This window comes from Xiphophorus maculatus, chromosome 11 (assembly GCF_002775205.1).
Source record: "Xiphophorus maculatus strain JP 163 A chromosome 11, X_maculatus-5.0-male, whole genome shotgun sequence".
Lineage (NCBI taxonomy): Eukaryota > Metazoa > Chordata > Actinopteri > Cyprinodontiformes > Poeciliidae > Xiphophorus > Xiphophorus maculatus.
The window spans coordinates 3,687,121-3,702,613 of NC_036453.1; the positions used below are offsets into that span (position 1 = coordinate 3,687,121).

The 15,493-nt window shown below is 38.8% G+C and overlaps 1 protein-coding gene across 1 annotated transcript in view; it reads right to left on the reverse strand.

The window, feature by feature from the left end:
- Positions 1-15,493, reverse strand: part of LOC102218980 (substance-P receptor-like) — a 54,875-nt gene that overhangs the window by 13,009 nt on the left and 26,373 nt on the right. Inside the window, exon 3 of the mRNA XM_023342558.1 lies at positions 758-908. Within this exon, the coding sequence (XP_023198326.1) occupies positions 758-908 (151 nt within the window). The remainder of the gene's footprint in view (positions 1-757; positions 909-15,493) is intronic.

A 15,493-nucleotide genomic window follows, 5' to 3' on the forward strand; every position in this document is an offset into this window, starting at 1 on the left:
GTTTCCAAAGACAAACCTCTCGGTTTGCCTAACAGGTTGCAACAAAACTTACAGTAAAGAAAAAAAAAGAGAGAGAGAGAAAATCTCTGTTGGTTTGAACTCTCCACTGGCAACATGAAAATGTTAGTCTGTAGGCGCATCATTAGTGAGAATAGACAACAACTGACTCCGCTGACTGTCAATGACCTGAAAATAATGCTGAGAGATGAAACAGATGTGAGAGGCTGGCTCATTAGAGCAGAGGATCAGTGTTTTACTGACTGGAAAAATATGTTCATTCAAAGACGACTAACCTTTACTAAAAACAAATAACCATTTGAAAAGTGTAACAATGGTAGCGCTTCAAGATAAGAATCCAAAAGTCTACTAATCTCTACATGTCTATGCAAGGCCATCATCCATAATTGTAAAGACACTGGGAAAAGAATGAGCTGTGAAAATGACTGCAAAGAAAGTACCAGGTATGTTGGTGAAAATGGGCTGAAGCAAAGCAGTGGGTAAAGTGGCTGTAGTTATTTGAAAAGAACGGACAACAGGTGGGCTGGAAAAGGACCAGCAGCACGACATGAAAGCAACGAGCGCTGGCGTCAGTTTTGTGGCACAAGCATCATTATTTTATCTCAAAACAAAACAAACGCAACAAGACTTTCAGCCACTGCTGCCGAAAGATGGAAAGTACAGACATGAATAAGAAAAAAAAAACATTCAGATAACACGAACGCAGTTCGGAGTCAGAAATGCGGGGGATGGAGGGCACCTTGCGCTTGGCAGCAAGCTGCTCCTGGTAGCGGTCGGAGGAGTCTCCTGGGATCTCACTGGCCCAGAGGTTCAGGCCCACCGCAAGGTAAGCACAGCCCATCATCAGCAGCGGCAGGAAGTAGATCAGGATGGTCACACACACATGGTACCTGCAACACACACACATGCACACACATCTCTGGTCATACCGGAACTACAGAAGCAAAGCTGTGGTTAGATGAAGGGATGATTATCTTCTGTGTCGAGGCGTGCGATACTGCATATCGGTATCGATCCGATAACAAGTGAATACGGGGCCAGTATCGATACAGATACCTTTTATGATTTGGGTTTGCTACGTCTAACTTCTGACTGCCCGGTGTTTGTGTTTTTGTTTTGTTTTTCCCTTTGAATTATTTTGTTAAAACCTAGGGCAAAATTTGGACAAAGTGTAAAGGTGTCAGCAATAATATATTAACTTGATAAACAGAAACAACAGAAAAAGATAAAGAAACTGGGTGCATTTTGCCTAAGACAAAGCACAAAAATAATATCATTTGAGAGGAAATCTAAAGCATTTAGGTCTCCTTGAGAATCTTCACCACAAAAAAGAATAACAATTCAAGAGGGAATATGAAGCTAAAGTATCAAACTTACCACACTATTATCAATCCGACACTGATACTGACTTGGCATCGATATTTTGGATCGATCTACTCGCCTCTACTTCTGTGTATGATGTGTGATCGTTACCCAGCCTTCCCTGGTAATACAGATGCCTGTTGTTCTTGCAAAGTCAGTGTTTGATTCCTAATCTGTCTGTCTCTGTGTCTAAAACTATCATCATATGCTTCTCTCTGTATCCTCACACCGTAGAAGAACAGCAGCAGTGACAACGTGCAAGTGTATGAAGAAACCTCCATTCAAGACAAACAAGTTCAAGTTCAGGTGACCATTGGAAAATCTGAACAAGCAGAACAAAAACCTTCATTCCTACTAAAAGAAACAAAATTGTGTAAAAGCAAATGCAGATTCACATCAATGTGAAACAATGTAGCCTTCAGGAATTCACAATAACAGACCTTCACAAAACTATTCATGCACGGATCTAAAAAATGTCACCGTTCTGAAAAGAGAATGACACCCTTGAGATGATCACAAGCCAATGATTAAGAAGATGTTATGATAAAAGCTTAAAAATCTATTATCCTCCTATTTTTTGTGTGTGTGTTTCTGAGAGCTGAGTTAGTTATGCTGTGTGTAAAGGAGTGATGAGTTCTTTACACATTTGTTGAAACAGTCGCCATGTCCTGACATTATGTTAGGAGATAGATAACCTGTGAAGTGCTCGAGCTCCTCCACCTCCTGAAATGCACCACTCCCGACCAAAAACAACCAATCAGAGCCAAGTGGAGGGACTTAGCGATGGCGATCGATCCTCATGTACGCACTGCCCACTGTGCTAATAACGGAGAAGCAAATCACCATTATAGGAAAACAAATGATCCTCCGTCATCTGCGGCCATGCTAGCTGACCTGAGCTAACACAACAGGCTCTGATGATGGGGAGAAGATAGGAGGGTGATCGACAGCGCTAAGACCCGCCTCTTGGCTCTGATTGGTTGTTTTTAGTTAGCACTGGGAGAGGGCAGAGAAGCGCCATTTTTTTCACAGATTGTTTCATACCATAATGTCACAACAGACAAATATGTAAAAAATATTTTTCATAAAAGTTACATACCACAACTTCAAAGCCCTTAGCTTCCATGTTGGTTTACTTCCTTAAACAATAGCTAATCAAAAATAATGTTTATTTGTGACTAGATTCTATATAATTACTCAATTTACAATTGAGATGATGTTGGGAATCTGTGAATAAATACAGTATATCTTCACTATATTCCTCTCATTCCTTGAATGTAACTTAGGCTCCATGACCAGGAGAATTAGCATTTGGTCTATAGGATGAAATGCTTCATTACAGAGATAATGTATTTGCTGAACAGGTATTGGTGATCCACCACAATTACTTTATATTTGTTAACTTAAAAATTGTTTTTTGTTAGACGACACAACTAAAAACAATGAAAATGAGCCCAAATATAAGGCATTTAGGCTATTTCGGGTCCTAAACTTAAGTCATGGACAGTTGGAGTAACCTCCCTGCCCAGAAACTCTGGCGCACTTGATAACAAACGCCATATTTGTTTTGAGGTCAGGGGAGTATCGGAGGCACTGATACGCCCCAGTTAATTAAAAACTTATGAAATCGTTTTTCTTGAGCCAAAACTCCAGAGACAGAGCTCTTCATTAGAATCAGTTCTTATTGACGTGTTAAAAACACAGTTGGTCTTTTTTAATTCTATTTAGTAAATTAATATGTGGCGTCAGGCACAGTATCTCAACAATGATTGTCCAGTGAATTAAAATCCTTTATGGGATAATTAAATATGACGGTTTAAGCATGGAGCTAATGACTTGCTTATCTGTCATGGACACACTGCTTGATCCTGCTCACTAAGTGGAAAGTATTTGCTCTCTACTGAGCATGTGCACGTCGAAATGTCCACTAAAATGTCTGTTAAAATGCACAAAATTGTATCATATCTTTCTGGGCTTCAAACAAGTAAGTATGTTGTGATTAACTGTGTTCAGAAGGAGACGAGTATCGGATCCACAGGGGATCAGTCCATTTCTCCCCGCTGTCCTCTATGTAAAGATAAGCCCACAAGCCCATTTTTGTGGTAATTAACCACAATTATGTTAATTCCCGCTAAATACGCAGGAGCAGAAGAGAAATCAAAGCACAAATTACAACATGCTGGGGTGTGCGCACACACACACACACACACGCACACACACACACACACCCCGACGATAAAAACGTGCTCTGCCCATAGGAAATACAACAAAAATTGTGTCCACTCTTCAGCCACAGGCGTCTCAGTCTGTCTGTAAGCTTGTAAGGTGGAAACATCCGTGATGATGTTGCCTTAAAGGTGCGACTGACCTGTACAGTTTTCAACAACAGTTTTGTACAGCAAACTCAGACAACAACTAAAGGATAGTGACTGATATTTGCTAAGAAGAAAACTTACCAAATTGGTCTTCACATCTTCGTATACATTTTTTACATTTTGAAACTTGTCTTTGGAAAATTAGGATTTTCTTTTTTTTGCTTAAATTTTACATGGCAATAGATATTACAATAGAAAAAGATACTTCTGTCAGGTGATTAAATGAAATGTTTAACCAATCTTTTCCAGACTTATTATCTTTTATGTCGTTAAAGGGGCAGTATCATGTAAAATGTAAAACAAATTTCGCCTTATATCGTGTTATGTTATTCCCTCATCAAACACATACCTGGAGTGTTGCCTTGATTATTTCATGCATGTGTGAGAAATCCTTTAATCTCCATGGCAACCATTTGGCTGTGTACCACGCCTGAGTGGGCCTAGCTCCGCCTTTGAGGACAAAGCTCCTCCTGAGAGCTGCAGTTTCCAAGCTTTGAATTTTTTAAAGCATTGATTGGCTTCAAAGTGTGTCAGATAAAAGTTAGCAAGCTGAAGTCAAATAATTCACATTTTATAAGAAGTTGTCCAATCCCTCAATATCAAACAGGAAGCCGGAGCAACTCCTAAAGTCAAGGTCAGAGCACCGCCGAGGTAAAAGTCATTTAAAAAAAATCTATTCAGATCTCCGTTCCTCTGACAAATTTACATTTTAATAAATACAATTGTGTTGTGTTTATTGTGAATTTTTGGGGCTGGCCACTGACATGCTCAAAATGGCTCAGGAAAAGAGGAGCAAAATCTAATCTTTCTGTAATTGTGAAGCAAACAGCCAATCATCCTGCCAGACCACTGTGATTATAGGTTCTACGTTCTACAAGCGTTCTCCGCAAGGCTGGCAAAAATCAATTTCAGAGAAAGCAGAAGCTGCTGAAAATCCACTTAGCTGCCCCAGTGTGATTTGTATGCATGCAAGAGACAAACGAGCTAAGAGGAGAAGACTTCAATAAATTTGTCTTCATGAGTTGATTTTTTTTTTTTTTTACTTGAAATATGCATATTATTCAGTCTGAGTCTCATATGGATTTGCTCTCTTGAAAGCAACACAACATCATCTAAATTCTGCAAAAGTTGTTCAAATCTGCTTTCTAAAAAGGAGTGAAGTTTCTGCGTGACTTGAACACACAAAGTCAGTACTTTTGTCACATTTGCCTAAGGCGGATAGGAGCCATACAGACGCAACTGATGGAGGCTGATTAGAGGAAATGAGAACAGAAGAGGAAGAGCAAAACAATCTCAGCCTTCTGACTTTTTATGTAAAACTCATCCATGTCAGAGTGGATTTCCAGAACCAAAGTCCAGGTAAACATGCCATCTGTTGGTAAATACCTGTCTCTGCACATAGTATCTGCTCTTCCATTACAAATGTGCACAAATCTTTGTGTACACTCTGCTAATGTAAACGAAATGCAATTGTGGCCTTTAAATCTGAAGAAATAAAAATAGAAATCACATGTGAATAAGTTTGTTCACATGATAACTCATCAGGAATCATGGCAATGACAGATGTAAACGCTAAATGAGACGTATTCATGATTTAGCGCTCATCATCTATCAGCCAATCAGAGGAGACGTCGGCGTATTATTCAGGCGTTGGGGCAACAAGCCCCTTATACATGGGAGCAGCTGTGTATGCAGCGTTTTGGAGAAATTGTAGTCTGTGGTTTTACAGAAGAGTTATGGATTCATCACATTTGAATGACAACTTTTTTATGACCCGCGTGTTGCCGTGACAGCTCTGGTGGAGCCAAAAAAAAAAAAAAAACACATAACAAAACGAAACAAAAACAAACCGTCAAACTCCTGCAACTTCCTGTCGTCTTCCTTGTCATTTCTGCCTGTAGTAACAGCAGGCTATTGATCACTTGACTTGTGTGTTACAAAAAAAGTGTTTCCATTGCAGTTTTGTGAAATGCATCTATTTTGATATGGCCAAAAAACAACCGCACCCTACTGCAGACTTTTTTTCAAAAAACCTTTTTTGAAATCAACATTTCCATTAAGCAAACTTATTTTTGTACTTCCAGTATGCACAATTTTGTGGTCAACGGAAATGCAGAAAGTTACTTACACTCACCAACCACTTTGTTAAATGCACCTGTTTGATTGCTTGTCAGCATAGCTAGGATTCTAACTAATCAGGGCACTCAAAGGAGTTGTGTGAATGAAATAACTTGTCGCTTTCAGAGAACTATATGCAGATTGCTTTGAGATAGTAGAAAGGCAACAGTGCCTTAAATAACCAGTGGTTGAAACAAGAAAGTGCAGAATGAACCTCATAACGCACAAAGTGCTGATCCCTGAAGTGGTTGCGCGACAGCAGCAGAGCACCACAAAAAACATGTTAGACATTTAAAGTGAATCATTCCTAATTAGAGTAGAGAGCATCTGACAGCATTGGGATAGGAGCTCAGAGTATCAATGCTGAAACTCTTATGTCTCACTAGCAGACAAGACCTGCTCTGCATTAATTCATTAAAATGCCCAATCAGAAGTGACAGCTTCATTCATAATTTATTAATGTCACTGATGAGCTTTTTTCATCTGCTGACTCAAATCAGGCTGCATCTCTTGTCCACCGAATGCAATGAAAAACTAGTTTCCATTAGCGGATATGTACATACAGACTGAGAACTGAGCTGACTTTTAGTAAGTAAGTAATCATCTTTGTGGACACTAAACTACTTCAAAGTAAAAGTTGGTTAAAATAGGGAACGTCCTACACTCCTTTCACTCCATTACAGAGTATCTTTGAATGACGGCTGAAAGTCTGAGGATCGCACGCTGAACAGCTGAGCCTGGTGATGAATCTCGGTCCTTATGGTTTCTTAACCCTCCCTCTGTCTTAGCGAGACCCTCAGGAGGAGCGCGGCAGGTGTCAAGGTCGGAAGAGTGGGGGTTATCCCGTCAGACCGTCAGTTCCAGTAACCACACACACACACAAAAATCCTCATAAAAGCACACATGGGGTCAGTGCGACTCCGCTGTACCGCGCACAGAGTAAAACGTTAGTGGGGTCTAAATTACCCCGTCTCTAATCAAAGACTGAATAATTGAAGTGATGCAAAAACTCTCATGAGGGTGAAAATTCAAAGGGTATAAACAAGAGCAGTCCTAGGGGGCAATAATAAACTAATCTGTTGTTTGCTAACTGCTCATAAAACTGTAGGATAAAGAAAAGATGAAAAGAAGAAACATGGGAGATTTAATTGGTGTTTAGATACTTCTGTGATTTCGCTGTTTGACTTTTGTGATCCCGAAAGCAATCAAGGACTTTTTGGGTGTGCATATTTTTCAGTATAGGCAGAAATTAGGGAAATCGACGCATAAAACATAATATACACATTATATGCTATTAACTAATTGTTTTGATGGTGGGTTCAATCATTCATTCAAAATTATTAATGGATTACAATGGATTAAACACGTACACATTTAATGGAATGTAAACAAATGCTTTTTGAAATGTTTCTCTGGATTGTTGGCAGATATCCTGTATTTCCGAATTTAAGTAATGAATCACAAATTAAAATTTGTTTACTTACCAGTAAGCATGTTTACAAAGCAGACAAGTTAGTGTTTTTGCCAGTTTAGATGCTAGATTTTCCAAATTTGAAATATGTTTTCTTGGTACCAAAGGCACGTTGCCAAGGACATGCAGATCACCCCCGATGAAGCAGCACACGCTCTCGTTCAGGAGAGCTCATACTGTGGCTGCTCTCTCCTTCACAAAGTGAATCAAGAGCGGAGGTGTAGATCAAGCAGATAGTTGGTGCATTCATTTTCAGATAACACCGATTTGCATGATTGAAGTGACTTTGGGGACGGTTTGAGGGCTGGTATCCCATCCACCATCTAACACACCAACACACACAGTCACTGAAGTGCACAAGATACTTTAAATTCTAGCTTGAAAATGTGCAGATAAAAAAAGACACCAGAATAGAATTGAAGAAAATAAAAGAGGAAGAGAAGATTTAGTAGAAATTTTAGTTCGTTTTTCTGAATAACTTCCTTGTCTAAATCTTTTAATATAATTTGATACTTCAGTGACTCATTTCTTACTTAAAAAGGACAAAGCAGAGTGACTCTTCAGGTTTCAGAAGCTTTGTTCTTTTCCCAGTGATGGCTGTGGAAGTGAAGTCCCAGCTCTAAATCGAGCAAAAAACCTCCGCAGCTGAAAAGTCCATGTTAAAATGATCGCAGCTATTTATCTGCCAAACAGAATAAATGGACTCCTAAGCACAGTCACTAGCTATAATTCTATTGTTTGTCATTCTAAAAGGTTTGCCAGCTGCTACCGATTCAAATCAGTTCAGTCTTCACTGAAAAAAATAACTTTTTGGATGAACATAAAAAAATTATGGAAAGGATTTCCACCTGATTACTTTGCTTTATTTCAGCACCATGTGATTCTGTTACTCCTATTTAAAGCAAATGTGTTAGGTCAACTTAATTTATTAAATGTTATTCCAATGTAAAGCAATTGTGTTGGCTCAACTTATGTTATTATGATTATTCTATGGGTGATTCTAAATCAAACATGTTGGTTCAACTTAATATATTATGGTTATTCTAATTGAAATAAAATGAGTTGACTCAACTTCATTTATGGTTATTCAAATTTAAAGCAAATGTGTTGGCTCAATTTAATTTATTAAGGTTGATTCAACTCATTTACTATAGTTGGACCCAATGTAATTTAAAAGAGCCAGCCCAACTAATTTGCAATGTTTTGGACCAAATAATTTACTTTACTTGATTAAGATTAATGCAAACTTATATATTTGTAGATATCCACAGTTTTATCATCAATAATTACATTTCACTGAGGTTTAAGTGCCATATAAATATTACACAGCATAACCCACAATTCAGTATGTCCTAAGACAAAATGGAGGCATTTGCTAACTTACCAACATAAACTCAATACATATGTTTAAGAAGTTGATCTATATAACAATTGGCTGCCAACCAATTAGAGTTAGCGGCAAAGACCAACGTGCTAAAACAAACAAGCATATGTTTAATTCACAACTCACCAATTCCATTCTCCCTTCAGTGCATGTCAAACTTTATGGCTCCAAGCTCACTGCTAGCTAAGATGTAAATCATATTTGTGATGTGAGCCTTAACGCACATACAGAACAAAAAGACATGAAACAGGGGTAACACTTTATATGACGGGTTGTTAATAAGACCGTCATGACACCGTCATAACCATGACATAACACCTGTCATGAACATGAGGAAGTCTTCATGAATATTCAAAATGTCTGTTATGACAACTTGATATTAACCAAGAAATCATGACCTGACATAAATTTGTTATAAAAGTATTACTGATTAAACTTAAAAAATTATGTAGCTTTATGTTATTAAAGCTAAAGTTTAATCAGTAATACTTTTATAACAAATTTATGTCATATCATGATTTCTTGGTTAATGACAAGTTGTCATAACGAAGACATTTTGAATAAAGTCAACTTTGTATTAAAAGTGTCATGATTTACCAACTGACACTTTATGACAACAGTCATAAATATTCATGAAGACTCACTCATGTTCATGACATGTGTTATGTCATGTTCATGACGGTGTTATGTCATGTTCATGACGGTGTTATGTCATGTTTATGACGGTGTTATGTCATGTTTATGACGGTGTTATGTCATGTTCATGACAGGAGTTATGTCATGTTCATGACGGTGTTATGTCATGTCTATGACAGGTGTTATGTCATGTTCATGACGGTGTTATGTCATGTTCATGACGGTGTTATGTCATGTTCATGACAGGAGTTATGTCATGTTTATAACAGTGTTATGTCATGTTCATGATGGTGTTATGTCATGTTCATGACGGTGTTATGTCATGTCTATGACGGTGTTATGTCATGTTCATGACGGTGTTATGTCATGTTCATGACGGTGTTATGTCATGTTTATGACGGTGTTATGTCATGTTCATGACAGGTGTTATGTCATGTTTATGACGGTGTTATGTCATGTTCATGACGGTGTTATGTCATGGTAATGACGGTGTTATGTCATGTTCATGACAGGTGTTATGTCATGTTTATGACGGTGTTATGTCATGTTTATGACGGTGTTATGTCATGTACATGACGGTGTTATGTCATGTTTATGACGGTGTTATGTCATGTTTATGACGGTGTTATGTCATGTTTATGACGGTGTTATGTCATGTTCATGACAGGTGTTATGTCATGTTCATGGCGGTGTTATGTCATGTTTATGACGGTTGTTAAGGAAAAATGATTATTTTTAGTGCTTAATACAGTTAATCTTACGACATGTGTAAAAGTTATATTCAATACTCTTATTTGGAACAGGTTTTGTCTGAGATGCGGGATGGGGCCTCCCGCTGTCACACAGAGCCATAAAATTAGCATTCCGATGGGGCAGAAGTACGGGAGTTTGGGGGAAGAGACTTCAGAGGTATCTGCGAAATCTCATCTCAGGACCTTTCGGCGCCAGGGATCCGCCCGTACCAGACAGGGATTAGCACTAAGTGGTCCGCCCTTTTGCTTAGACAAAAACCAGACGGCCCTCCAATCTTTGCCGTAAATCAGGGAGGTTCTTAAGTTTCTCTGAGTCCCTACGGGAGTTTCTAATTGGTCGAAGAACGGAACGCCTTAATTCAATATATTAAATTGAAGAAACATCCACTCAGTATAAAATTTCGTGTCAGCGCTAAAAATCCAGAGAGCGGCCACTATTTTTTGCCTTTTTGTTTGTCTTTGTTTTGTGTTTGTCTGTCTTCCCCTTGTCTGTCTTTATTTTTATGAGAAAAAATGCATATCTCTGTTCCTCTGCAGTTTTGTTGTTGATTGCTTTGTATGAGATTAAACTCTGTGATCTGTGACGTCAACACGCTTTGTTGTTTTCACTTTAGCAGCACGCCGCCACTCGCTGAGGATCCCGGGAAAATTAAAGAGGAAAGAGCCAAACGTTTTGTCCAAAATTAACATTAAATTATCCTCTTTTTTAATACGGTGTTATGTCATGTTCATGACGGTGTTATGTCATGTTTATGACGGTGTTATGTCATGTCTATGACGGTGTTATGTCATGTTCATGACAGGTGTTATGTCATGTTCATGACGGTGTTATGTCATGTTCATGACAGGTGTTATGTCATGTTTATGATGGTGTTATGTCATGTTCATGACAGGTGTTATGTCATGTTCATGACGGTGTTATGTCATGTTCATGACAGGTGTTATGTCATGTTCATGACGGTGTTATGTCATGTTCATGACAGGTGTTATGTCATGTTTATGACGGTGTTATGTCATGTTTATGACGGTGTTATGTCATGTTCATGACGGTGTTATGTCATGTTCATGATGGTGTTATGTCATGTTCATGACAGGTGTTATGTCATGTTTATGACAGGTGTTATGTCATGTTTATGACAGGTGTTACAGTATGTCATGTTTATGACGGTGTTATGTCATGTTTATGACGGTGTTATGTCATGTTCATGATGGTGTTATGTCATGTTTATGACAGGTGTTATGTCATGTTTATGACAGGTGTTACAGTATGTCATGTTTATGACGGTGTTATGTCATGTTTATGACGGTGTTATGTCATGTTTATGACGGTGTTATGTCATGTTTATGACGGTGTCACAACCTGTCAAAGAGTCCCGAAACAGGAAGTTGTTTAGAAGTACAAACCTGGAGCAGCTTTGTCTCCAACTCTCCCCCCTCACACTTGACTGGGAAAAGCTGGAGCAGGCTGGAATCACCTCTCCAGGGAAGGTGATTGGCTGAATGCATCATGTGATTGTGATCACATGACTATCATAATAATGATAATGGTAATGCATCTAGACCAGCAAAGCATACTTATGGGCAGATTTTACCATAGGTTTCATAAATATTTAGCCTGATAAGAAAGCATTTAGTTTCAAACTAAATATCTAGTCAGCATTAAATAATTAGCCTGAAGCTAAATGTGTAGTTTGAAGCTTAATATTTAAGTTGGAACTAAATGGTTAGTTATCAAACTAAATAGTTAGTTTGTAGCTAAATACTTAGTTTAGACGTAAATGTTTAGGTTGATAGCTAATAACTTAGTTCCAATCTAAATATTTAGTTTAGAACTAAGTAAATATTTATCAAGCTAAATAGTTAGTTTGAAGCTAAATATTTAGTACAGTGTCTTTCAGTCAGAGGCTTCTTAAGATTCGCTTTGACACAGACGGCTACAGGAGATCGCTCTGCTCACAACCATCAGGATCTTTGGAGCTTTAAATAATATCAGTTACAACAACATTGACCTTATTCATCACAAATATTGTGAGATGAATAAAGTATTTTTGAATTTGGAAAAAAAAAAAAGTGTATTGGAAACAGCATTAATAATTTCTCGTGCTCATTTTAGAAAAAGAAAACTAGTAATATCTATAGCAAAAACATTAAATTGTTGTTTTTAATCCAATTATTTTGAATGTTAAATCCTGCTGTTAAAAGCTGTGTGCGTTTTTTTGTTTGTTTGTTTATCTGTTTTTATATGCCTGTGTGTTATTGGCTACCTGTGTGGCGTTCTTCTACCTCTGAGACATCTTGGTGAATGGATTTCCCTATGAAACGTGTCCCCCGACACTTAAAAACATACTCTTTCAAACGCTCAACTGGCTTAAAATCAAATCGAATCACAGAATCTATTTAAATGGAATGGTGACACAAGTTTCATCATTCACAATGAGCCACCTGGAGGTGAAGTATGACTCTGTGAAAGCAGAGAGACCTGCAGGCAGAACCAGGCTCCCCAGGGGGCCCAAGCAGGCACTCAGCGGCCAATGATAAACGACGCTTTTGGGGAGTAGATGCTGTACTTTTTCCACTTTGTGTGTCATACAAGCAGAATTAATGTCATTTTACTCAGCAGAGGTCACAGACACGTTGACGCATTTTGCACCATAACTTTGATTGAACAGGTTCTTTAATTTTGGACGCTACAAATGTTTTCCTTCCTTGGTCATGCTTAAAAAGCAGCAGCCAGCGGCTGGGAAATGTGAATTTTAATGTGTAATCAGAGTCGGTACAAAGACGGCAGCCTAACATTTACCCCATGGCGACAGACACATGTGCACACTCTACGCTAAATGTCATGTGATAGTGAGAAAAAAAATCTGCTGTATTTTGACATTTTATAACATTTGACTTTAAGCGTGGATAAGTATTACATACATTTTCGCCCAAAACGATATTACATTTAAAGTAATCAAATGGTCTTTTTTTTTTTTTCTTTTTTAAAAATTTTTTAATAAAATTTGTCTGGGAGTATATAGAGCTGTACCAAACCAAAACACAATAATAAAAAACTTTTAAAACTGACTTCCATTTCATGTAAAAATTGTGTCTTGGGGAAAACTTATATTGTACAGCTTTCCAAACAATCTGTTACAGCATGGTTTTTTTTACCTGAGGTTGCCATGGTGATATTAAGTCTGGTACTAGCCCGTCACTACAAATGACACCCAAAATAATACCTGACATAACAGGAAACCTTGCGTCTCTCTTGTTTTCTGAGACTATGCCAGGTTCATATCATCCCCCGGCTAGTTTCCGGTCAGAACAAGTTTTGGATCCATTTCTTCCCATGTGTATCTTCATTATCTGTCTTTGCATTTTTTCTCATGAAGCACATTTTTGAACGTGACCTGATTTTGTCATTCCCACTGCTGTAATGTTCAGGAGGTTACGGGGTCACTGGGTTACCATGGCGCTAGAAGTAGGCTCCGATACTTCTAGAGTTCTGTCACCTCACGCTCTCACAGGAGATCAGCAGTGAAGTGAGCCATTGTCTTTAGCCCTTGCTCGTGTAAACCGGACATCAGCTCCTCCATCATTGGCGCTCAGTGTGCGCGGCGTGTGTCCCGATGCCTGGGCACACGGCGGCTGACGAAGATAAACGTGTTTGTTACAACAAAAGTCACAGCTGTGCCGTAAAGTCTCACCTGACACCGTTTCCTGAACACTTGACCCACATCTCCCGCTAAAGAGAACCAGGGAACACAACCCTGCAGCAGAAACACGGCTGTATCTGCCGTAAATATACAGAACTGGCTATTTAAAGACTGTGGCACAGAAGGAGTCTATAAGCCTCCGGGTGTTTGTCGCTTCTGGCTTTAAGGCTGACAGCTAATTTGTTTCTATATGACCTTTTATATACCTTCTTTTGTTACTGAAAGGAAAGATTAAAAGATATTCCACCTTTTTCAAACCCGTGAGGTACAGAAGGGGAGGACTTGTCTGGGTCATTGCAGTATATTTCACACTCACATGATTTTGGGTTGAGGAGGACACGACAAAATTTTAGGAATTGTAGGGAAAATTAAGAATGTCTGTGTTATGTTTTCACTCACCTTTATTTTCCTCCCGCAAATAAAGGGGTTTGCATATTTACCAAAATGTATGTTAAAGATGTTAAGAATTTTACATGCTAGCTTTGACATGTTGTGATGACTTCCTGAAGGCAGAATGTCAAAAAGAGAAGACTTTTTAAAGAGAGAGAGGCCTAATTTCAAGGGATTGCATTACAAAGTAAAATTAATTTTAAGTCATATTTGATGTGTACAGCATTTTTATAACAATTAATGGTACGAAAAGTAAGATGTTGTGTCATAAAATGATTCTCTGTGGCTGGAAAATATAATACCGCCCCTTTAAGTTATTTTGGGATTAAAGCACTGGAACTGTGAGTCAGGCTAAAATTTAGCAGCTAATAACCCTGCTTGCAATTACATAGGTGTTATAAATAACAAAATAACCTGAGTAAAAAAATATTGTCACATAGTCTTTGCCTAAAAGGGAAACAGGCACACATGTAAAAAAATAATATAGAGAGTATAGCTTTCTGGTTTACTGTGTCTTTATGTGAAAACATGTCAGAGGTGGTTCAGGGTTGAGCAGTTGTCCGCGCTAGCATGAATTCACAAACTCCAACTTCTATTAATACCTCTCCTCTGAGACCCAGCCGGCTTACCGGCTCTCACCGCCTGCACACAGACCCCCCAGGACGGCTGCAGATGTCGACAGCGGTGGCAGCAGCAAGACAACTCCTGCGATGAGGCAACAGGTGGGACCTGACCCAGGGTCAGCTCATATCCGACGTGCCATTTACAGCTCCGGCAGCTGAGTTTGAGCGTCCGTGTTGTGTTTTCACTCGCCTCTGAGGCGGCCGCAATTACGCTTTCATTAAAATGAGAAATAAGAGCAGCCGCCGTCACCTCGCCGAATGACAGACGCGCGAGATGGTGAAGACGTCAGAGGGTAGCGGCGTTTTTCTAATGCTACTCTTCCTGCTTTTGGTGGAGGCGCACCTGTGTGTCTGCTTTTCAAGTGTGAAAAGACAAACAGAAGACACTAGTGTTTACCGAGCTACAGTAAAGAGCAAGCTCAATATTTCAACAGAGACAAACTGGGTTTTTTTTCCCCTACAGAAGCTTCTAGAGTCTGTCTGCCACGGCACGGCTCCTGTGAAATTCTTTATCATCGACTCTGGGGAGACAAAATCATCCTGTACTTTATCCTATTCAAGAATTGCATGAATAAACTGTCCGAATGGTCTCTGTCATTGTTAAACGGCTGGTATGGCGCTTCGGGTTTATTTTAGCATCCAAGAGAAACATTACCCTTGGAG